The sequence below is a fragment of the Talpa occidentalis genome, unplaced genomic scaffold (genome assembly GCF_014898055.3).
Source record: "Talpa occidentalis isolate TD23 unplaced genomic scaffold, MPIMG_talOcc4v2.1 talOcc4.11, whole genome shotgun sequence".
Taxonomy (NCBI): Eukaryota; Metazoa; Chordata; class Mammalia; order Eulipotyphla; family Talpidae; genus Talpa; species Talpa occidentalis.
In genome coordinates this window covers 47,725,759-47,750,101 of record NW_023601104.1, presented here as the reverse complement: position 1 = coordinate 47,750,101, position 24,343 = coordinate 47,725,759, and the positions used below count along the sequence as shown (strand labels likewise).

General features: G+C 34.0%; 2 protein-coding genes across 6 annotated transcripts in view; one reads left to right on the top strand and one right to left on the bottom strand.

The window, feature by feature from the left end:
* Positions 1 to 24,343, top strand: part of HECTD1 (HECT domain E3 ubiquitin protein ligase 1) — an 86,115-nt gene that overhangs the window by 45,923 nt on the left and 15,849 nt on the right. For 3 of the 5 annotated variants that reach the window (XM_054689660.1, XM_037503182.1, XM_037503183.2), the window contains exons 16-29: positions 3,260 to 3,394; positions 4,107 to 4,253; positions 5,716 to 5,810; positions 6,377 to 6,482; positions 8,511 to 8,645; positions 9,754 to 9,893; positions 10,172 to 10,495; positions 12,498 to 12,664; positions 12,765 to 12,941; positions 15,952 to 16,788; positions 17,444 to 17,665; positions 20,412 to 20,545; positions 21,434 to 21,556; positions 24,128 to 24,284. In XM_054689660.1, the coding sequence (XP_054545635.1) occupies positions 3,260 to 3,394; positions 4,107 to 4,253; positions 5,716 to 5,810; positions 6,377 to 6,482; positions 8,511 to 8,645; positions 9,754 to 9,893; positions 10,172 to 10,495; positions 12,498 to 12,664; positions 12,765 to 12,941; positions 15,952 to 16,788; positions 17,444 to 17,665; positions 20,412 to 20,545; positions 21,434 to 21,556; positions 24,128 to 24,284 (2,899 nt within the window). The remainder of the gene's footprint in view (positions 1 to 3,259; positions 3,395 to 4,106; positions 4,254 to 5,715; positions 5,811 to 6,376; positions 6,483 to 8,510; positions 8,646 to 9,753; positions 9,894 to 10,171; positions 10,496 to 12,497; positions 12,665 to 12,764; positions 12,942 to 15,951; positions 16,789 to 17,443; positions 17,666 to 20,411; positions 20,546 to 21,433; positions 21,557 to 24,127; positions 24,285 to 24,343) is intronic. The other 2 variants (XM_037503184.1, XM_054689654.1) reach the window with 2 other exon arrangements.
* The window catches only part of AP4S1 (adaptor related protein complex 4 subunit sigma 1), a 57,476-nt gene continuing 52,290 nt past the window's right edge, over positions 19,158 to 24,343 (bottom strand). Inside the window, exon 5 of the mRNA XM_054689683.1 lies at positions 19,158 to 19,313. Coding sequence (XP_054545658.1) covers positions 19,173 to 19,313 — 141 coding nt within the window. The 3' untranslated portion in view covers positions 19,158 to 19,172. The remainder of the gene's footprint in view (positions 19,314 to 24,343) is intronic.

Here is a 24,343-nt window from a genome sequence, read left to right as displayed (position 1 = left end):
CTGGTGGTGCAGGGGTTAAAGACACAGCTCTGTCAAGCTATCACCAGACACTGCAGCGCAAGTTTGGAGCTAACCTCTCCTGTCTCACCTGCTGTTCCCCTCAGCAGTGTATTTCAGTAGATCTGCCTGTTCTGCTCCCCACTCTCTTTGGTGAATCCTCTCACCTACCCCCACCGCTTTCACCTCTGGTTCACACCCCAGTTCTTATATGCGTACATAAATCGATCTTAAAAAAAAAAAAAGAAAAGGCTTCATTATATTTGGCAATCCTGATTTAACACTTTGTGAAAAAAGAACTTAATACTCAGTTCTAGATTCATATTATTTTGATAGTTTAATCATCTTAGATGAAATCACAGTTTCAGAAACACATAGGAGTTGGTGTTATTGACTCCACCTTCAAAATGGCAATAGTAATTTTTAAAATTTATTACATTTATATTGTGTACTTTTAAATATGACAAGTATATCCATCTTTATTATGTCAATTGCTCTTTCCCTTTATGGGACCATATTTTTAAAGAGAAAATAAAATAACTTCATAGTTCGAGTCAATATTTTCTGGTGACCAAATTCTTTTTAACCTATAACAGTGATGTAAAATTGTTTCTCCATGTAGTATGAGAATAATGCTTGTAGATGGTTGGGATTAAGAGAGGGTACTTGTTTTATAACAGTGGATGCTTATGCTTTTATGACTTTGACCATAGAAATAATAGGAATGAATTTTATTTGGAACATTTGAAAAATATATAAAGATGTTCATGTCTTTATTTCTAGTTGTTAATGTGTTAGGTCATCCCCAAGATATTTCCAGATGTTAAACCTTGGAAAGAATGTAACTTATTTATTTTTGGTAAATATAAATTAACTCTTTTGTGATAGAGAGTGTTTGTGTGTGTGTGTATATATATATATATATATATATATATATAATTTCATTATCATATCTATGTTTTCTAAAAAGAATTTGAGCAACCAGAGATTAATTTTAATTCATAAGGTCATTAGAGAAAGTATTTCAATTGAAGATAAATTTTAAATACTAAAAGGAATTTGAAGTGAATGTAGTTTATTGTTTACAGTAGTTATGTTCTATAAAGTTCCAACACTAAACTGTTGCTCCTAAGGTAAATGAAGGATTAGGTTCCTGTGAACCTTTGATTACATTTTGTAAACTGATCCATACGTTACCTTTTTCTATATGTTTTTTTTTTAAAAAAGATTTATTTATTGGGCCTCCCCTGGTGGCGCAGTGGTTGAGCGCTGGACTGCAAGGCTGCCCGCAGCCTCTGCAGTGCCGGTTCGTTCCCTGGCCGCTGGTGAGGAACAAAAAAAAAAAAAAAGATTTATTTATTTATGCATACAAGAACTGGGGTATAGGCCAGAGGTACAGGGGCGGGGCGCGGTGAGAGGACTCACCAGAGACAGTGGGGAACAGAACAGGCAGACTGACTGAAATACACTGCTGAGGGGAGCAGCTGGCGAGACAGGAGAGGTCTGCTGCGCCATGTGAGCAGCTCCCTGGCCAGCTGGGGATCCAACTTGTGCTGCACTGGCTGTGGACAGCCTCACAGTGCTGTGTTTAACCCCTTGCACTACGAGGGAGGCCCCTATATATTTATTTCTGTTTAGAGCCAGCCTATTTAATATATATTGTTGATTCATTAGCCTTGAACTTTTGCCCAACAGAACTGTCATGCCTGAATGATATTTATTTAACACAGGTATTTTCTCCACAAGACACATGTGCCTCATTAAGCTTAGGGGCACTGCACAGCAGTTCAACATTGTGTTTTGGTATTATTTTAAACAAATGAACGTTTACCTATCTCAGAAGTTCTGGAATACCTGGTAAATTGTATTTACCTACCAAATCTAAAATAACTCACAGGGAACTGAAATTTCACAATACGAAAGAAAGCTGTTGATGAATGAACAGAAACTGTCTCAGTTTCAGTTTCTTAAAAAAAAAAAAATTATTGATTCATTTTCATGAAAATAATGGTAACTCAGTGTTCTTCTGGCTGTTGTTCTGTGTATGAAAAAGGTATATATTAAAACTATTTTAAGTAAAATAATTCTAACTTAGTTTTAACCTCAGTTTTTATTTATTAGTGCAATTTTATAAAGGGGGTATTTGTTGTCTAATACTAAGAATTTGCTCATCTTTTTATTCTGAAAGAACATACCAGAATAGTAAGAAATACTGCTTATTCATTTAAGGATTGAATTTTTTTATTATATTAGTTATGCTATGTTTGTGATTTAGATGAAATTACCTAAGTTTACATTATTTAAACATTTTTTTTTTTAAGATTTATTTATTTATTTATTTATTTATTTATACAAGTACTGGGTACAGTCAGAAGCGTGGGAGGGTGAGAAAATTCACCAGAGCCTGAGCGGGGAGCAGAGCAGGCAGAAGGACCGAAGTACACTGCTGAGGGGAGCAGTGGGCGGCAGGAGAGGTCTGCGCGCCATGCGGGACCCTCCTCCTGGTGGCCGGGGAGCAGCCGGGGATCGAACCGGCGCTGAAGAGGCTGCGGGCAGCTTCGCAACCCAGCGCTCAACCGCTGCGCCACTGGGGAGGCCCTAAACATATATTTTTAAAGAGTATTATGCACTAAATTTCATCAGGTCCGAGCCTAAGATATTACGGTTGTTCTCTCAAATAATATTAACTTAAATGAGAGATAATAGGTGCCCAAATTGATAATATGGTCATTCCGTCTTACAGTAAAATAGGTAAATATTTGAAATTTTTATATACATTGTATGAATAATATAAATTTTATAAAGACACAAAACCTAAAGACTCATAGTTGGTTGATGTAATTACAGATAGCTCAATTTTCTTATTTTTGGTCTAATTATGTTTTTCAATTTGTTCACTATAAACATTACTTTTAAAAAAGAGAACTAAGTTACTTTTATTTACAAGTTTTATAAATTTAAGTGAAATAAACTCCTATTTGGTATGTCAATACAAAGTTTAAGTAACCAGAAATTTAAATTATGAGTTCTTTTATTTAATAGTGCTAAAATATATTAGAATATTTTTCAACCATTAGAACTTTTTGACATATATGAATGGAAGTGGCAACAATTTTTTGGAAGTTGATAATAGTACAACCATCTTAATTTTAGAAGTGATAGATAAAAGGAGGGAGTCGATAAAATTTTTGATTGTAGTGAATATCCACATTTGTGTTTTGATTGTGGTGAATATCCTCATTTGCTATCTTTATTTTGATAGGTACGAACTATGGCTCGAGATTTATATGATGACCACTTTAAAGCTGTTGAAAGCATGCCTCGCGGAGTAGTGGTAACACTCAGAAATATAGCAACTCAGTTAGAGTCATCTTGGGAACTTCATACAAATAGACAAGTATGTTAGCCTCTAGATTTTATTACACAGTGATCTTGATTTAATTTTTTCCCTTTCTTTGTCTTTTATATTCTTGGTATTGATTTGGGGGTCAATGTATTAGCACCTGTGGGTTAAGTTTAGCCTGCCACCTTTTTGTGATTTTGTGAGGTGAGGATGGTTTTTACCATAGATCTGAGTCATACAGCAGAGGAGGTGAGGCATCAAAACAGGGGAGGAAGAGCACAAAGAACTATGGTGAGAATTCAGGGGTGCTGTGGTGGTGGGAGAATTACAGGGACTACACCTGAGGGGAGAAATCAAATATTGTATAAAAATTAACAATAATGTAAGAAGAAGAAGAAGAAGAAGAAGAAGAAAAGAATGGTTGTTACGTTTCTGAGTGGTTGAAAACCACTCAAAGAATAGTATTTCATGATACAGGAAAATTATATGAAAATCTAATGTTAGTGTCCATAAGTAGTTTTATTGCTCACAGCCATGCAACACTCAGTCTGTGGCAGTATTGAATGGGTATGACAGAGACCAAAAATACTTTTTATCTGCTTTTTACAAAAAGATTCATTTATGCTAGTAGAGATAATTTGAGTTAATATTTCAACTCCATAATCATGTTTATTATTTAATTTATTTTCATGGTAATTGGTGTTCTGATAAATAAAGTATATTAAGATCTGTTTCTTTGTCTTCATTAAATTTTTTTTTCTTTTAGTGTATTGAGGGTGAGAACACGTGGAGAGATTTAATGAAGACAGCTTTAGAAAATTTAATTGTACTTTTGAAGGATGAAAACACAATATCACCATATGAAATGTGCAGTAGTGGCTTGGTGCAAGCACTTCTTACTGTTTTAAACAACGTAAGTTTATGAAGCAGTACAAAGCAAAGTATATAGTTTTTTTTTTTTTTTTTTTTTAAACTTTTTTTTTTTTTTTTTTTTATAGAGGCATGTTTTTATTTATTTATTTATTTGTTCGTTTGTTTCGTTTATACATGCACTGGGTACAGTCAGAAGCGCGGGAGGGTGAGAGAATTCACCAGAGCCAGAGCAGGGAGCAGAGCAGGCAGAAGGACAGAAGTACACTGCTGAGGGGAGCAGCGGGCGGCAGGAGAGGTCTGCGCACCATGTGGGACCCTCCTCTGGTGGCCGGGGAGCAGCCGGGGATCGAACCGGCGCTGCAGAGGCCGCGGGCAGCTTCGCAACCCAGCGCTCAACCGCTGCGCCACCGGGGAGGCCCTATAGTTTTAAAAATTATTGGCGGCTACACTTTCAGCAGTCTTACTTTGTTTGCTTTGCTATTTAAAAACTTGTGTATTAAATGTTGATGTTTATAATTTCTTTAGTCTTTAAGTTATCTCAGTGGTTTAAGCCCATTGACCTGAACAACTGAGTCTTATTTTTGAGTTGCCTGAATTTTGTTCAACAAATTACTAACTTTGGGCTAAGATTTAACATTATTCACTATTCTAATTTCCTTAAAATTTGCATAAAATTGAGTTAGTCTGTCAGCTTTTCTTAAGTACCTAAATTATTTACATAAATGATTAATAAAATTAACTATCACATAATTTATGCACAATGACAGTTATGAAGTATATGTATTTGACAGATATTTGCTCTTTGCCTTATGGGTCTCTTCAATGTAGTCTACCTTTACTATGTATTTGTTGTGATAAAAATTTTTCCTTTATATTAATGAAGCATATATATTTATAATAACAAATTTTAACAGAGGTATAAAATATAAAAGAAGCATATTCCCCTTTCAGTTCCATTTTCATTTTTCATTTCTTGACTTTAATCATTATATGTGGTGATATACACTCAAGATTCATTTTAGCTTCTGTCAGTTTCATTTCCTTCATTAATTTTACTATTTGTATTTATTCTCGTTTTTTAAAATTGTTGTATTTTATCACTAATACCTATGAAAATTGTTTTTATATGCCCATTATAATTTTTCTAATACTCATTAAAATAAATAGTACTGTTAAAATGAAAAATGTTCATTCTTAAATAGTACATAAAAAGGAAAATGCAATAATCTGAAATTGCCTGTATACCATATTTTGGGAAAAATTGTTTAGCAGTGTAATTGCTATTACAGTGTAACATTGAAGAAGGAAAAAAAAATCTATTAGCCATAGTATACGAGTCATATAGTAAAAGAAATTTTAATTGAAAGGCAATAATGATGTCTCTTAGATTATAATGTTCATTTTATAATATATATTAAAGTTCATATTTGCATGTGTTTTTGATACATTTCAGTAACAGCATTAAAACTTCTTTGGTATTTTCTCCTTTTTGTTTCTTTTAGAGCATGGATTTAGATATGAAACAAGATTGTAGCCAGCTTGTGGAAAGAATAAATGTTTTTAAAACAGCCTTTAGTGAAAATGAGGATGATGAAAGGTAAATTCCCAGATTTCTTTTAATATGACTTTGGCAGTGTTTACAAATTGGTATATTTTCTTTAAAAGAGAGTCTAAATACAGTGTTTATACACAAAACAGGAACTCTTTTATTCAATAGAAAAATAGCATTTATTACAAATGTATAATAAAAACTTTTAAAAACATTTTTTAATCCAATACAGCAAGAAATAATTTACACGTTATCTATTACAAATACAGCTCACCACATAAGTTGTGGTCATGTCTCTAAGATATGATTGGAAATTTGAACACTGGTAAACTATTTGGCAATAATGATAATTTTTCTTCTTTTTATAGGTGTGATATGGTATCTTTGTTGTTTAAGAATTATTTTACAGAGTTTACATATTCAGTACATTTCTGTATGAACTGATATGCTCTCTGGCATTTTCTTCAAAATAGATGAGGAGAAAAAAGGGAGAGGATCTAGTTTGAGATCCTGACCATTAGATAATTTGTAGAAGCTGCATTGATGAGGCTCATCAAAGTATGAACTTTTTTGCATGAAATTATATAAAAGCTCTTCATAATTTTTCTTCACAGTCGACCAGCAGTTGCATTAATTCGAAAGTTAATAGCTGTACTAGAATCTATTGAACGTCTACCTCTCCATTTGTATGATACACCAGGATCCACATATAACCTTCAGGTAATCATGAAAAATGCAGTAGCTGTTATAACTGAATGCATTTTTAAAATTTTTTATTTACTTTTGCGTACAAAAGCTAGGGTATAGGCCAGAGGTGTGGAGTTGGGGGGGGGTGTTGTGTGAGAGGAGTCACCAGAGATAGAGTGGGAGCATTTTCCTTTCATATTTTGTATTAAATAACAATTTTGCATAATTGTTAAAGACTTTACCTTAAGTTCCATTTGGTGGTTCTTTTAATGATTTGAATGTATTGGTATTTCAACTCTGTTTTGCTTAATCAAATTATTGTGGATAATACTGTGTTTATTCATTCAATAAATATTGTAAATAATAACTCATTTGATAACTGTAGGAAATAATAATTAGGAAAACATGAATAAAAAGGCAGGAAAAAATTACTTTTGTTCTGGAATTAGGAGTTAAATTCCTTTGTCTTTGTGTGTATTAGCATATGAGAAGTATGAAGACACTTTCATCATTGTTTTCTTCTTTGATTTTTCATTGGTTAGAGACATGGTCTTAGCCTACCTTAGCTATTAATATTGATCCTTCAGAAATCTGTCATTATTACCTGGTTTTTATTAAAAGTTTGTTTTCTTGCTAGATGTTATTTGGTTGATACTCTCATTCATTCATTTGTTGTTAGCAGCAAATATATAAAGACTAAACAAATTCAAATATATAATGACAGAACAAATATTCTGAATGCTAATATCCTAACCCAAATAAATCTTTATCACATTTTCTTTGGGTCACACAGTACTTCTTCATATATTCTTTGGCCTTGAATCTTGCTTTATCCAATCTATTCTGAATTTCACTGCATGCAGTAGTTTCTTTTTTTTAAAGATTATTTATGCATACAAGAACTGGAGTGTAAGCCAGAAGTGCTGGGGAGCATGGTGAGAGGATTCACCAGAGACAGAGTGGGGAGCAGAACAGGCAGATCTACTGAAATACTGAGGGAAACAACTGGCGAGACAGGAGCAATCTGCTGTGCCATGTGGATTCGCTCCCTGGCCGGCTGGGGATCAAACTCATGCTACTGTGGCTGATGATAGCTTGATAGCACTATGTCTTTAACCTCTGCTCCACCAGGGAGGCCCTGGAGTAGTTTCTTTTAACTGTAGCTTTTAATAAGTGATTAAGAATCGGTAGCTGTCTTCTCAGGGCAAAAAAACTTGCCATACCCCTAAGAACCTTGTAGTGTTAACAAAGCCTCTAAACTCCCAGACTACAAAACTTGTCCAAGGAGTTACAGAATTACAATATAGATTATTTGCCTAGAATCATATCTGTCTTTGTATCTTTCTATTATTCTCTCTCTATATATATTAAACCAAACATAGAACTCCATTTTGTATTTTGTATTTCAGAGAAAATAATATAGAGGATCAAGAGGATTTTTTGGTCTGGCCTTTTCCTTTTTAAGGCTCTATCCTTGATAAGGTAGAAATAACTCTCTGTGACTGTTTAACAGTCCTAGGTACACCCTGTTTAAGACTCAAAGGCAGGAAGGCTAAAGTGATTTTGCTATCCAAATGCACATGTAAAGATTTAATTATGTTTCTATAGGAATTAGTTAAGATTTATATAGAAATGAAGCTAAAATTAAATTGCTTGCCTCATATTTGCTGCTTACTAAAACATGGATTAGTAACTTTCTGTATTTTAAAAAGCTTATTAGCCATAGATTATTTAACTGTAGCTTTAAAGGAATAAGCTAATTATTTAATTTTCATATCTTCCTGGAAAATTGTAAGTTGTTAGAGATGTATTACCTCCAATAATTTTATTTAAACCATGTATATTTGAACTCGTTTAGAAAATGTAGCTTAGTTTACTTTCTTAAAAACCAGTATCTCTTATTCAGTACACCTTTAAAAATATAGAAAATAGATATTAATCCTTCCTTTATGATTATACTTCATAAATTTCAGTTCCTGTGTTGACGTAATATACCTCATTTTATAGTTCCTAGCAAAAAAGTAAGGTATTTTCTGAAGTATTTTGACCATTTCTGTGTAGATACTTACAAGAAGATTAAGATTTCGATTGGAACGTGCACCTGGTGAAACTGCATTGATAGACAGAACTGGCAGAATGTTGAAGATGGAACCTTTAGCTACAGTTGAATCTCTGGAACAGTATCTCTTGAAAATGGTGAGCTCTGTCAAGGGCATACTGAAATAAGCATTCTTTGCTATGATTTAGCCCTTTAGAAAAGTACTTTGGGAAGTATGTATGCAGAGTAATGGCAATACATTTTGCTCTAATCCATTTTTTGGAATCTTTTTATTTTTTAAAGATTTATGTATTCATACAAGAGCTGGGGTCCAGACCAGAGATGTAGGGGGTGAGAGGATTCACGAGAGACAGAGTGGGGAATAGAACAGGCAGATTGACTGAAGTACACCACTGAGGGGAGCAGCGGGAGAGTCAGGAGATGTCTGCTGCACCATGTGGGTTGCTCCCTGGCTGGCTGGGGATCAAACTCTTGCTGCAGAGGCTGCGGGATTGCTTCATAGCGTGGAGCTTAAACCCTTGTGCCACCAGGGAGGCCCTGTTATTTTTTTTTAAGATTTATTTATTATACGTACAAGAGCTGGGGTATAGGCTGGGGGTGGGGGCTTAGAGGATTCACCAGAGACAGAGTGGGGAGCAGAACAGGCAGATCTATTGAAATATACTGCTGAGGGGAGCAGCGGGAGAGTGGGTGAGATAGGAGAAGTCTCCTTGCCAAATGTGGGTTAGCTCTCTGGCTGGGGATTGAACTCAGGCTACAGTGGCTGCAGATAGCTTCATAGTGCTGAGACTTAATCCCTTATGCCACCAGGAAGGCCCCTTTTGGAATCTATTCTAAGAAAATCATCTTTATACAGCATAAATGGTTTGTTCATAAAGATGTTTTTTATATATATTTATAATACTCAAATAGTGAAGAAAACCTTAATATCAGTCAATAAAGGAATATCACGTTGAAAATTATTTATTTCAATATTATGCAACTACTAAAATGTATTAAGATTGATAAAAAAAGTTTTTTATATGGTATAAAGGCTTTTATCCTATTAAGATAATGGACTACAGAAATACTGTGATTTTAATACTGGGGTACTTTGTTGTGGAAATTTGTTTCCTGTATTTTCCTCAAATATTCTTTAATGACTTACAATAAAACAATTTACATAAAATGGGTTTAGAAAAAAGTGGACAATAGACCTGAAAATGACGTATTAAGGTGAGTGTCTTGCATATTTTCTTGATTTAGGTGGCAAAGCAGTGGTATGATTTTGATCGGTCGTCATTTGTTTTTGTTCGAAAATTAAGAGAAGGACAAAATTTTATATTTCGGCACCAGCACGATTTTGATGAAAATGGAATCATTTATTGGATTGGTACTAATGCCAAGTAAGTCATTCTATTTAATGTAGAGTGATAACATTCACCTGGAAAGAAAAAATCTAGGTAGTAAAATAAATTTCTAGGTAGTAGATTAAAATAAAAGTCTAGGTAGTAGAATAAATAGTTACCCATTCTGATTATCCTGCACTTTAAGGTATTTTGTCTCACAGGTTAAACTCAGGGTTTTAAATTTTATTTTATATGGAAAAAAGCTATTTGGAACAATTGCAAATACTTACTATTGTTAACTGCTGATTTTTTTTTTTTTTTTAATCTTTGTCTAGAACCGCATATGAGTGGGTAAATCCAGCTGCTTATGGACTTGTAGTAGTAACATCATCAGAAGGAAGAAATCTACCCTATGGCCGCTTAGAAGACATACTAAGTCGTGATAATTCAGCTTTAAATTGTCATAGCAATGATGATAAAAATGCCTGGTTTGCCATAGATCTGGGTCTTTGGGTGATACCATCAGCATATACACTTCGTCATGCTCGTGGTTATGGAAGATCCGCACTGAGAAATTGGGTTTTCCAGGTATCCAAAGATGGACAGAACTGGACTTCTTTGTATACCCATGTTGATGACTGCAGTCTCAATGAACCAGGGTTAGTTGAGGAGTCTTTGAAAATTGGAAACTTCAATAAAGAGCTTTGTTTATTTTTATGATTGTATTTACCCTTAGAACTCTCTTCTTAATGAGATATTGAACCAAGATTTTCTTTCTTTAAAAAAAAAACATAACTTGAGGGCCTCCCCAGTGGCACAGACGGTTGAGCGCAGCGCTGTGAAGCTGTCTGCAGCCTCTGCAGCGCAGGTTGATCCTGGCCGGCAACGGACATCCCCACAAGGCGCGGTAGACCTCTACTGTCTCTCCCGCTGCTCCCCTCAGCAGTGTATTTCGGTCATTCTGCCTGTTCTGTTCCCAGCTCTGTCTCTGGTGAATCCTCTCACCCTCCTGCACATCTGGCCTGCACCCCAGTTCTTATACGCATGAATAAAATAAATCTTTAAAAATATATATCACTTGATAATTTAGGAATTAAAACTTTAAAATACTTACTTTACCACAACTTTGTCTAAAACTTTAAACATTAGTAAAAAGCTGACTGACTTAAAAAGAAATTGCTACGTAGCTTTAAGTATATAATATGTATATATTATATACCATACACTAGTAAAAACTGAGTAAACTTTTTCTATCATCCTTTATTCACATAATAGAGATGAATTTTTAGCAAATTAATCATCACTATTATTTGTTCTAGAATTATGGCTGACTTAGAAGTTTTTCTTTTTATGTATCACCCTGAATTTTACATTAACCATCCATCCATAAATACATCACATAATATATCCATCCATAATACATACACACACACATAAACATACATATATAAAGACAATGTCAGTATTATATTTCTAGAAAATTGAATTGTAATAAATTTTGGTTATATATCATGCCATATTTCTAGGTGTAGATTGAGTTTGGAGTTTAGTTATTGTTTGATTTTGATGTAGTATGAAAGAACCCTCATAACTTTAGGATAATAGGTAATATAGTATTTAAAACTTCATAAAAAATTTTTTTTGTATTTTCTTTTTATTTTGTCTTTTTATTTTATATATAATTTACATCATTCTTGTACAATGTATGCTTTCTCTCCTCAGGTGTCATCCCTGTGAAATTCTTACCACCAATTCACTCATGTCCTATCACCATAGTCCCTTGTGCTCTTCCCACCCCTGTTTTGATCCTTCTTTCTCCTCCTCTCCTGCAGAATGTCCTTGATTTATAGTTGCCTGTTGATATTGATTTTTAATTTATTATAATTACTTCCCCCATTCCCCTACCTCCCATTCCCTTATTTATTTCCTCTACATTCCTCCTATAAGAGAAACCATCCAATATTTTTCTTTCTGGCTTATTTCACTGAGCATAATCCCTTCCAGCTCCATTCATGTTGCTGTCAATGGCATGATTTATCTTTTTTGATTGCTGAGTAATATTCCATTGTGTATGTATACCACATTTCTTGATCCAGTCATCTATTTTTGGGCATTTGGGTTGTTTCCATAGCTTACCTATTGTAAATAGTGCTGCAATAAACAGAAGGGTACAGGTGTCCTTTTGAATTAATGTTTTTATATCCTTTGGGTAGATCCCCAGGAGTGGAATTGCTGGATTATATGGAAGCTCCATTTTTTAGTATTTTGAGAAACCTCCACACAGCTTTCCATAGTGGTTAGACTAGTTTGCATTCCCACCAGCAGTATAGTAGAGTTCTTTTTTGCAAAATTTTTTAAAAATCTTTTTTTATCATAAAAGCATATTACTTTTAAAATTTTTTATATCATTTCTTTGGGTTATATTAATCATAAATGATTTAATGTTATGAGTCAAATTAATAGTATACATTTTAAACATTTCATTCTTGTCTACTTTTTTTTCTCCTTTGATTTCTTGATTCTTGTAACAAACTATTGACTGACTTTAAAAGCTTAATTTTCCTATCATTCTATATTATGTAAAAAGAAATATTTTCTACTTTGTACATATTTTCATCTGTTTTAAAACATTACACAATTTTTTCCCTTACACACTCATAGGTCAACAGCAACCTGGCCCTTTGATCCACCAAAGGATGAAAAACAAGGGTGGCGACATGTGCGAATTAAACAAATGGGGAAGAATGCTAGTGGACAAACCCACTATCTCTCACTATCTGGATTCGAACTTTATGGGACTGTAAATGGAGTATGTGAAGATCAGCTAGGTAAAGAGATGATAATTAGTTTTTCTAATTTACTAAAACAATTACATTTATAATTTATAAAGAGTGATTTTGTTCACATTTCTCTTATTTTTACATTCAGGGAAAGCAGCTAAGGAAGCAGAGGCTAATCTTAGAAGACAGAGACGTCTAGTACGCTCCCAGGTTCTGAAATACATGGTTCCAGGAGCTCGTGTGATCAGAGGCCTTGATTGGAAATGGCGAGATCAGGATGGTAGTCCACAGGGAGAAGGCACTGTAACAGGAGAACTGCATAATGGTGAGTGGGTGCTTAGCATTTGTGGTAGAGAGATTGAATACTTATATGAATTTTTGTTACTATTTTGACATAATGTATAAATGTGCCAGCAGTATGTTAAGAGATTGATCTATTGATTTTACATTAAAAATGGAAAAATCACTTACTTAGAAATAAGGAGAATTTTATTCTTAGATTTGACTACAAATTTATTGTTAATACTTTGAGATGATTAATAATTGACATAAATTGATAACACTCAAGACACATTTTAAGATTATTTTTGTTTATTCTTAAGTTTCCTTGATCTTTATTTCTTACGCTTTTATTTCTTAAGCTGCTCTGTGTTTGTTAGCCTAACAGAAATCAGATAATAACAGTTTATTATAAGTTATACAGAATACAAACCTTAACATTTTTAGTTACTGCCTTTCAATAAGTATAGAACAAAATGATCGCCTCTTCATTTATTAATATATTACTAAGATATCTCATGCTGTTTCTTAGTCTACCATCTTTTTTGGGGATTTTAAACTTCAATGTTTTCAGAGTTTATTGTTTAAATCAAGTTCATTTTTAATCTTGGATGCTATAGATTTTAGGGTGACAGACACATTTGATAAATTGCTTTTAACTCCCAGCTGCAACTATAAATATTACCATTTTTTTCTTATGACTTTAAAAGACTTTTAGCAACTAATTTGCTTAAACAGTAATGGGTTTTTATAAATTTTGCCTAGCATTAAAAAGAAAAAGAAGAGTAAAATATTCTTAGTCTCAACTCATATCAAATATTTAAAGAGCTATAATAGAAGTGACAGTGTTTAGAAAATGACTAAAATTTAATATCTTAATATGTTCTATGTAATAAAGACACTTATTTAACTTATTTTAAGATTCTGTTCCTTGAATTATCTTACTACCTATTGCATTTCTCTCCTATTGCATTTCTATATAGTCATACTGTAATTGTAAATCATTATAACCAAAGCAGGTTTATAGTGAACAAGCACATATGTAATTGCTAAATTGATGGAATCATAATAGTTGAGATGACAATAATACCATTTAACTCAGAAATTTCAAATATTGTTTTTAGATATCTTACTGATACTTATATGTTCTTTCTCTTTTATGTTGTTTGTTTTGCTTTGAAGTATGTTGGCTAATTAGGGATGTGTGAAAGCAGTTCATTATTCTTGGATTGGAAGCAACTATGTAGAAAAATTGGAGTCTTACTTTCAGAATTTTTCATATTAAAAGGCTTAGCTTTGCTGATTTGACAATGTAGAAAACCAGAGTTTTGACTTATCTAAATGGCCATTTCTTTTAAGTCATACCTCAAAATCTTTATGTCAGAGAGGATTCTTAGTTTTCAAATACGTAAGCCATTCATTTCTAAATATGGCTAGTTATTGCTAATTCTTTGTCTTTTAATCTACTTTTTTGGGCATAGGAGTAGTTAAGAGTTTTCTACCTATATACTTAAGGATAGTATGCATCTACCCTTTCTAAATTCACCGTAGGTATCAGTTCAAACACATTCTCAAACCTAATTTGAATGGTTTACATTTTAAAATTATTTTTCCATTTTATATCAGTCAAATATATTTCCTTTCTAATGAATCTGTGTATTGGTAGGAATACCTTAATTTTTTTCATTTATTCCATAAATTAGAATGCTGACTATATAAAAGTTCTTCATTAGACTTCCAGTATTCAATGGTCAACAAAAAAGAATGATTCCCCCTGCTTTCTGGGTAAAATATAAACATACAAATAAAATTTGGATAAGTGCTGTAAAATAAATTCTCAGTATATATATTTTTTAACCATTTAATACAATACAGATCTTAATTTTATTTGTGATTGGGATATGTTTTTAAACCCTTCTCTTATACTTTTTCCATATTGCAGAAGAGATCGTTAATTGTTGGTTCTTCAGAGGTTATTTCAACATAAGGAATAAATTGAGAACTTGAAATCTCATCTAAATTAGATTATGTAGTTTTGGGGCAATACTTTTCCTCTCAAAGAGCTTATACACAGATAATCCCCAGAGGCATTTTACCTGTCTGAGCCACATCACAAACATATATGGATCTTACATGTGAATGTGCATCCATGCACACACATGGGAATATATGCGAATATGGGTAAAGTACTTCTTAACCTTACAAATAAAGAGTTACTATATTTAAAAAAAATATTTGTTATGTGTTGTGCTTTTCCCTGAAGTAATTAAATAATGTTGTAAAATTTTTATTAATTTCCTTTCTAGTAGGCAATTTATTTTATTGCTATTGGAAGTTACCATTTTTAAAAAAAAAATAAGTATTTTTTTCCAAGTACAAATACATATAGATTGAATATCATTATGCTCATTAGTTCTTTACACATTACTAGTTTTAGCATATAGGTTCTAATAAAAGAACTTAGTGTACTAAGTTTTACTTTTCGTTTTTAGAATTTTCTGTAATTTTTCAAACTTATTATACTTGATCATAAAAGAACCAAGTACCCACTGAACTTTGAGAACACAACCGAAATGCTAACTTAGTGTTATTTGAGCTAGTGACCTAACAATTTTGCAGCAATATATAATTATTTTGTCTGTTACAGGATTAAGCCCAAACTTAGAAATTAATGGTAAACCAGCACTTTTTTCTATAAAGACCATTTGACGACCATGTAATCACAACTATAAAACCTTTTACTTAGATTTAATTTATACTTGATGAAATTGCAGTATTTTACCATTCATATCAATCTTTTTTAGCAGTTCTTCCTTTTAAAAGATACCCCAATAGATGTAAATATGACTCTTTTTTAGAAAAAATCACCAGAGTGAACAGTTCAGAAATTAGAAAATAAAAGGAAGAATTTAATTTTAGTTGGCAGATCTTAAGTGATTATAGTAACTCAGAGAAGTACAGCCGTGATGAAAAGCTGATCCCATATTGTGGAGCAACTGTCTGACACGCTCCTATCTGCTTTCTGCTGGGTCTCACAAACTCCTGTCCCTTTCCAGGCTGGATTGATGTCACCTGGGATGCTGGTGGCTCAAACTCTTACCGTATGGGCGCAGAAGGAAAATTTGACCTCAAGCTTGCACCAGGGTACGACCCTGATACAGTGGCATCACCCAAACCTGTTTCATCCACTGTTTCAGGCACAACGCAATCATGGAGCAGCTTGGTGAAAAACAACTGTCCAGACAAGACATCTGCTGCTGCAGGCTCCTCAAGTAGAAAAGGAAGCAGCAGTTCTGTGTGTAGCGTGGCCAGTAGCAGCGACATCAGCTTGGGTTCGACCAAAACGGAACGGAGATCAGAAATTGTAATGGAACACAGTATAGTTTCAGGAGCTGATGTCCATGAACCAATTGTTGTTCTTTCATCTGCTGAACACGTCCCTCAAACAGAAGTAGGGTCATCTTCCAGTGCAAGCACCAGCACCTTAACAGCGGAAACAGGAAGTGAAAATGCTGAAAGAAAATTAGGCCCTGATAGTTCTGTCCGTACTCCTGGGGAGTCTAGTGCAATATCCATGGGGATTGTTAGTGTTAGTTCTCCTGATGTTAGTTCAGTATCTGAATTAACTAATAAAGAAGCAGCTTCACAACGACCCCTTAGTTCTTCAGCAAGTAACAGACTGTCAGTTAGTTCTTTATTGGCTGCTGGGGCCCCTATGAGCTCTAGTGCAAGTGTTCCTAACCTGTCCTCAAGAGAAACATCTAGTTTGGAGAGTTTTGTAAGGAGAGTGGCAAATATAGCACGGACTAATGCCACGAACAACATGAATCTAAGCCGAAGCAGCAGTGATAACAACACTAATACTTTGGGGAGGAATGTGATGAGCACAGCAAGTAAGTGAGCTTTTCCTTATGGAACCCAATGCTTTTTCCACTCCGAGGGATGCAAAGTAGAGTTTCTTATTCTCTGGGTTCTGACTGCTGTCTTTATATTAGTAACCATGTTAAATAGAACTATGTCAAATTTAACACTTCATGTGTATGGAGGTTACTAGCATCACAAATTTTTCAGACTCTAGATCAGGTGTGACAAAGAACTTTTTATTCTGAAAGGATGAAATAATAAGTCACTTCTGTTTTCCACTTCATGGTAAATCATTAAGCACAGATGAATGAGGATATAAATGACTATTAACTGTCATCATAGTCAGCTGAGACCAGAGCGTCACACTGGTATAACTTACGTAGGCCCTAAGTTGATAATAGCTTTCTAATTTAAGCTACTAACAAGTCAAAGTAATTCCTTTAGAAAATAATGGAAATTACTTCATTGCCTATTTCACTTTTTTTAAAGATTAGAATTAATTTTTTGAAACATAATATAATTTTAGTTGGATTTCAGTTGGGTTCCCAAAGTTGTTGCTTTATAGTGTTTTAATAATTATTGTGTTTTATGATCTCATTCTACCTTCTAAATATAAAACATGTTTTTTCTAAGGTTTATACAATCCCATCTATTTTTCCTCATTTACTTCTTTTTTATCTTTAGCTTCTCCTCTTATGGGTGCACAGAGTTTCCCTAATTTGACCACACCTGGTACTACATCAACAGTGACTATGTCAACATCCAGTGTTACTAGCAGCAGCAATGTAGCTACAGCGACAACAGTTTTATCAGTTGGTCAGTCATTAAGTAATACTTTAACCACCAGCCTCACGTCAACCTCCAGTGAGAGTGACACAGGCCAGGAAGCAGAATATTCTTTATATGGTAAGTTATAGCTGAAAATATTTAGCTATTTATATAGTGATACTTTCATTATATTTTTCTGCTGTGCTTTTTTTTTCAACTTAGAAAAGAATTAGTCTTAGAAATATGGCATTTTTATCTAAAATAAAAAAAAAAACAATGGTATGAAACATTATTAAGAAATTACCTGATTGTAAACGGACATTAAGGAACTATTATGTGCCATTCTTTTCTGACTTTTGTCATTAATGAAGTTTTATTAGAAGAGCCACAATAATGAAGCTATTTACTACCTTTATCAGGGAAGAATAGAATTAATGGAGTAATAAGCTTTTTAAAGTTAGATTCCCAGTATAGTATAATGTAAGTGGGAAAACACTCCGTTGTGTCTCCTCTATTCTCAGTATTCAACAAAACACTTCTGGTACCTCTGATTGCTAAATATGTGTGACGTTTCCCCATAACAAGCAAATCTCAGATACCAGCTGGAGTCCTACAATTTTACTCAATTCTGGCTCTACCAAGAGGTAGTTTCAGATTCCATGGGTTAAGTGTGCCGCACCCCTCCCTATAATTCCTTTAGCCACCCCAGATTGACTTCTATGCTTTTATCTATAGTAAAGTTTTCTATGACCCTCTCCTCAGACTTGATTGCTAGTCTCAGGAAAGCATTTTGTTTACTAGATTATCAGTTAATTATGAAAAGGAACACTCAGATTAAAGAATGCATAGGGTAAAATCCAGAAGAGTCCTGAACACAGGAGCTCCTGTCCTTTTGGAGTTTGGGGAACTTTCCTAGTAGGTGGATTATTTTTGTCCACAAACCCTGAAGCTCTCCAAACCATGAAGTAGCTATATATTCATTGAATAAGCACTTTTCTACTTAGTTTTTCTCATGGGGGCCTTTTGTTCCTCCCTCTTTTGTGTTATGTTAACCTCAAGCTTCAGTTCTTGAAGGTTAAGAAAGTTATGGGTATGCTAGTGAGAAAAAATATTAAAGAATTAGGGCTAATAATTGATTTTTAAAAAAATTATTTGTAGTTGATTGAATTTCCTTTTATACATTCCTAAAACTAGAGGACTCTTAAGAGTGCTTTTATGAAGTATAAAAATAACACGTGCTTGATAATTTCTACAAACTTACTGTTTTAGGGACATTTTTTATTGTTCTCTGATAAAAAGGGGAAGATAAGGGGGAAAATGGACATCAATGGATTATAACATGAGATGGAATTTCAGTATATAAAATTAGGTAATTTTCCTTTAAAAGTAATATCCTGTTCATGAGAACTGCTTTCTAATTTGCAGGATGGCATCTTATAGGTCTTAGGAATAATATATTTCATCAAATTTAAGATGCCATTAATTTATGATAGTCTCTAAGGAAAATGTGTTGTCATTTTAGCTGTGATTCACCATTGCTTGATGACACTTTCTCACTTTGGAATGTTAGTGTTAAAAACTATGTTCCTGGGCCTCACCTGGTGGCGCAGCCTCTGCAGTGCCAGTTCGATCCCCAGCTGCCGGGCTAGGGTCCCACGTGGTGTGCAGACTTCTCCTGCCACCTGCTGCTCCCCTCAGCAGTGTACTTCGTCAGTCTTTCTGTTCTGCTCTCCACTCTGGCTTTGGTGAATTCTCTCACCCTCCCGTGCTTCTGCTGTACCCAGTCCTTATATAAATAAATAAAATAAATCTTAAAAAAAAAAAAAGAGCAGGCATGGTAAAAATTAAAAAAAAAAAACAAACAAAAAACTGTGTTCCTCAGAAACTAATTGAATATAGTATCCAACCTCTTCTACTAGCCATCCACTAACAGTTATTGAAATTTTAATCCTTAGTCATTTTTAGACTTAAAAATAAATATTTGTTTCTGAGGTCTGCAAATGCTAGTTTCAAAATAATTACGCATTGTCTTCTGGGTTTCTTCTTAAATGCGGAGTGTATGATCTGTTAACCCATAGAAGTTTCTTTTCTTCCAAATATAGTAAAAACTTTTCCTGTTTTAATTTCATTATTCCTCTTACTGTTTTTAGTTTTTATATTTTCATTATGTGGGACAATGTTTATTTGACAATATCTTCACTGGGAGAGTGAGGGGGAGAGATCCTAAGGAAGAAGAAAAAAACAATTCAAGTTTATTGAACTTCCTTATGTGGAAGATAATGTAGATAATAAGGAATATGGTACATTTGTTATTCCTTAATTGTAAGTAAATTGGCATTTCCTTTCATGGTTATTGTCATTAATGAACCAGCTTATACAGCAAATCCTGGCCTTTCATTCCTTTACTCCTTAAATGCCTCTTCACTATAAGCTCAACATGGGCTCAAACCTTAGTCTGTTTTGTTACAAAGATATACCTGGTGCCTGACACAAGACTTTGCACATAATAGGTACTCAGTAGGTATTTGTTGACAGAGTGAATATCTCCAATGTGTTCCCTTTCCATTATCTTTTTCATCTTGTGACTTATGCTGAGAATGAGAATATGATTATTATTATTTTTTAACATGGCCGGTGTTCTTGACCTTCCATATTATGATTTTGCAGATTCAGATTTATTTATGGTCATTGTTTATCCTACGTAGTTTTCTGCCATGCTTGTGACTGTCATTTTTATCCATGCTGTACATGTAGTGATGGGTGGAATCACTAATTATGATCTTGTCTTTCTTGAATTTTACTGTTTTGTAAAACCAGTATAGAAAGTTATTTTGTTATGCCTGTTAGTTGTTCTGAGAATGAGGCTGGTGGTTTTGTCCTCTAGATTTCCTGGATAGCTGCCGTGCCAGCACTCTGCTAGCTGAGCTGGATGATGATGAGGACTTGCCTGAGCCCGATGAAGAAGATGATGAGAATGAGGATGACAATCAGGAGGACCAGGAATACGAGGAGGTTATGGTAGAGAGAAGTCCCCCTTTCTGCTAACTAAGATAGGATGTTAATAATTGAAAGGAAGAGAGGAAAAGCAAAGTCCTGATTAAACTTTGAAGCAAGGAAATAGGGTACTAGGGTGAGAATATGGTTAATTAGGAAAAGACTTGTATTTGGAGCATTTTTTTTTTTTAAATTCAAGTAACATTGCATCATAGCATTTGCATAAGTTTCAGGAGGCATTCATTGATGAGAAGATGATTCATTTGAAAGAAAATAAGTTGGTTATGTCACATGTTGATGTCTTAACAGGTTTAAGATTTGCAGTAATCTTAAAGGATATGAGTTCATGGTTCTTCCACAATAATAATACTTAAAATTTTTTAGTACCTACTGTCACATAAGCAGTATCTATGATTTAATTTCATCATTACTTACACAGAGATTATGTAAGTAGAGGCATAGAAAAAGAAATTGGTCCTTATCAGAACTGAGAGATATGCAAACCCAAGCTTAGGCAACATGATCCAGAATTTTCAGTGTATTAGCTACCATCACTGTCTTTGAATCAAACTTTTGCCTCAAAATACCCTTTAATATAATTTCTTGTATATATTTTTGTCTCTATAAAATGTTGTTATACTTCAAAAAGTTTCTTAGTTGAGTTTTAATGGGGCAAAGAAATACTTAGAATATGTTGCTAGAAAATATATAATACATTAGCATATTTCTTGTGAAGGTTAGTAAATGATATATGATGAACTTAAAACATTCAATTTATAACAAGATGGCTAATGAATATAAAGTTTTTAAATCAGGTTTTAGTAATTTGGGTAATAGTTTCAGGTCAAGGCTGTATGGAGATATATATAGGTCAAATAATTAGATATGTCTTCACATTTTTTTAAACTTAAGATTTTGAGACGTCCATCCCTGCAGCGTCGAGCTGGCTCCCGCTCTGATGTAACTCACCATGCTGTCACGTCACAGCTACCACAGGTCCCTGCTGGAGCAGGGAGCCGACCTATTGGGGAACAGGTAATATCCTCATGTGTATCTTTCTTGCAGTATATTTTTCCCCCTTTCATGGTAAAGCACCAATCAAAATGCCTAGAAAAATATACAGGGCAGTGGGGGAGAATTACCAAATAGAGTTAATAATAAAAAACTTACCCAGCTGTGTGGGTATTTCAAGTATAGTTCATGATTGCTAATGCATAATGCATACAGGAGTTTCTTACTTGAAACCCTTTCACCTTGCTATTTAGGTGGTAGTAAACATATACTACAATGGTTAAATAGTTATTATCTAAGATTCATAACTTTTGTAGTAGTAACAGTAGTAATATTAGTCTGTTTGGTAACTTATTTTGATCATTAAGTGGTGGCCACTCCTCAATACTTAACATATTTTACTTAATTCTACTCTTTCAACAACCATTTGAGGTATATTATTAGCCCCAACGAAATAACTGATAAAAGTTACATATAGATATTTTGGATCTAGGACAAATACCTAGACATTCTGCAGCTCTCCTGCCCACCTGTGACTATGCAGGTGCCTCTCTTTTTCTCCTTTTCCTAATAAACCTGTCCTTTTAAAATGTAAAAAGAAAAAAAACAAAAAAAAAACCTCTAGACATTGTGACTCTAGAGCTGTCAAATGTCAGTTTGATTTGTTTTAAATTTAGATTCAGTTAGTCAAACAAGGGGCTGTGTGTTCGTGTAAGTACATACATACATAATTATTGATTTTAATTTTATATCAGAAATTTATAACATTTATGATTTACCTTTTTTTCCCCCTAAAGATGCAACTCATTTATTTTGTCATGGAGACACTATAAATGCTAGACACTATAACTGCTAGAAAAAATAGTTCATCTTTTTTATTGATAATAATAGTGATAGAGAAAATGTTCCTTAAAAAACTTTCATTATGGAACTTTTCAAACATCCTCAGAAGTAGAAAGAATAGTGCATTGACCCTTATAATCAGGGAAATGCAAATCCAAACCACACTGAGATATTTACCTTACACCAGTAAGAATGGCACATATCAAAAAAACAAGCAACAACAAATGTTGGCAAGGATGCAGTAAAAAAGGAACTCTCCTACATTGCTGGTGGGACTGCAACTGGTCCAACCATTGTGGAAAGCTGTCTGGAGGTTCCTCAGTCTACTAATAATGGAGCTACCATACGATGCTGCAATTCCACTACTAGGGATCTACCCAAAGGACACAAAAACTGATTCAAAAGAGCACCTATGTTTATTGCAGCACTATTTACAATAGGTAAAACCTGGAAACAACCCAAATGCCCAAAAATAGATGACTGGATCAAGAAGATGTGGTATATATACACAATGGAATATTATTCAGTAATCAAAAAAGATAAACTCATGCCACTGGCAGCAATGTGGATAGAGCTAGAAGGAATTATGCTCAGTGAAATAAGCCAGAAGGAAAAAGAAAAATATCAGATGGTTTCACTTATAATAGGAATATGGGGAACCAAATAAGACATCAGTGTAAAAAAAATAATAACAGTACAAAACACAACAAAGCAAAAACAGACATCCTGCAGGGGAGGAGGCGGGAGGAGCACAGGGGACTGTGGTGATGGTGCATGGGTGCCTTGGGGAAGGAAATTCTATGAGAACTCAATCTGAGGGGTGGGGAGCAAATATTGTCTAAAAAAATGTTAAAAATGATAAATGTTAAAAAAAAGTGCATGTCTTGAAATAAAAAAATAAAAAGAATAGTGCATTGAGGGCCTCCCTGGTGGCGCAGGCTGTTGAGCGTAGCGCTGTGAAGCTGTCTGCAGCCTCTGCAGTACTGGTTCGATCCCCGCCGGCCTCGGAACAACCCACATGGCGAGCAGACCTCTCCTGTCTCACCGCTGCTCCCCTCAGCAGTGTATTTCGTCAGTCTTCCTGTTCTGTTCCCTGCTGTCTCTGGTGAAATCCTCTCACCCTCCCACACCTCTGGCCTGAAACCTGGTTCTTATATAAATAAAATAAATCTTTAAAAAAAAAATAGTTCATTGAAAACCCCATGAACCTGTGATTTGACTTTAGTAGTGACCAACACTTTGTCAAATTTGTTTGATCTATTTGCCTATAATAATTTATAGCCACTCCCAAACATTATATCTATTTTGTGTATAAATTAGCATGTCATACAATTTACATAAAAAAGGCAATCTATTTTAGAAAATTATAGGTTCCTGGGTTGACAGGAAGTTACAAAGATAGTTGAGAGGTCTTTTGTGCCCTTTGCCCAATTTCTTCTAGTGGTTATCTCTTACATACTGTACAGTATCAAAACCAGGACATTGATACAATGTATATGTAGGTTTCATTGTCAGTTTATCACATTTAGATTTTTGTAACCCCACTAATGCAGCTTGCTTTTGATAAATCAGTAAGAAATGTGTGTCCCTTTAAGTGTTTGTTTTATTCATTTTAATGTTTAAGAAATGTAGCTAAATAAGGAAGTATAATAGCTATAGAGAAGTATTTAACAGATGCTTATTTTATAAATTACATGCCACTTTTGCAATAATGAATGTCTTGTAATGTTTGTGTGTATGGAATTTTGATAGGAAGAAGAGGAGTATGAAACTAAAGGAGGACGCAGGAGAACATGGGATGATGATTATGTGCTAAAGCGGCAGTTTTCTGCTTTGGTTCCTGCTTTTGATCCTAGACCTGGTCGTACTAATGTCCAGCAGACAACTGATCTAGAAATTCCACCCCCAGGTACAGTATATTTTAGTTTTTGTGATTTAATAGGTACTGAATGAGATAATTGTATATAG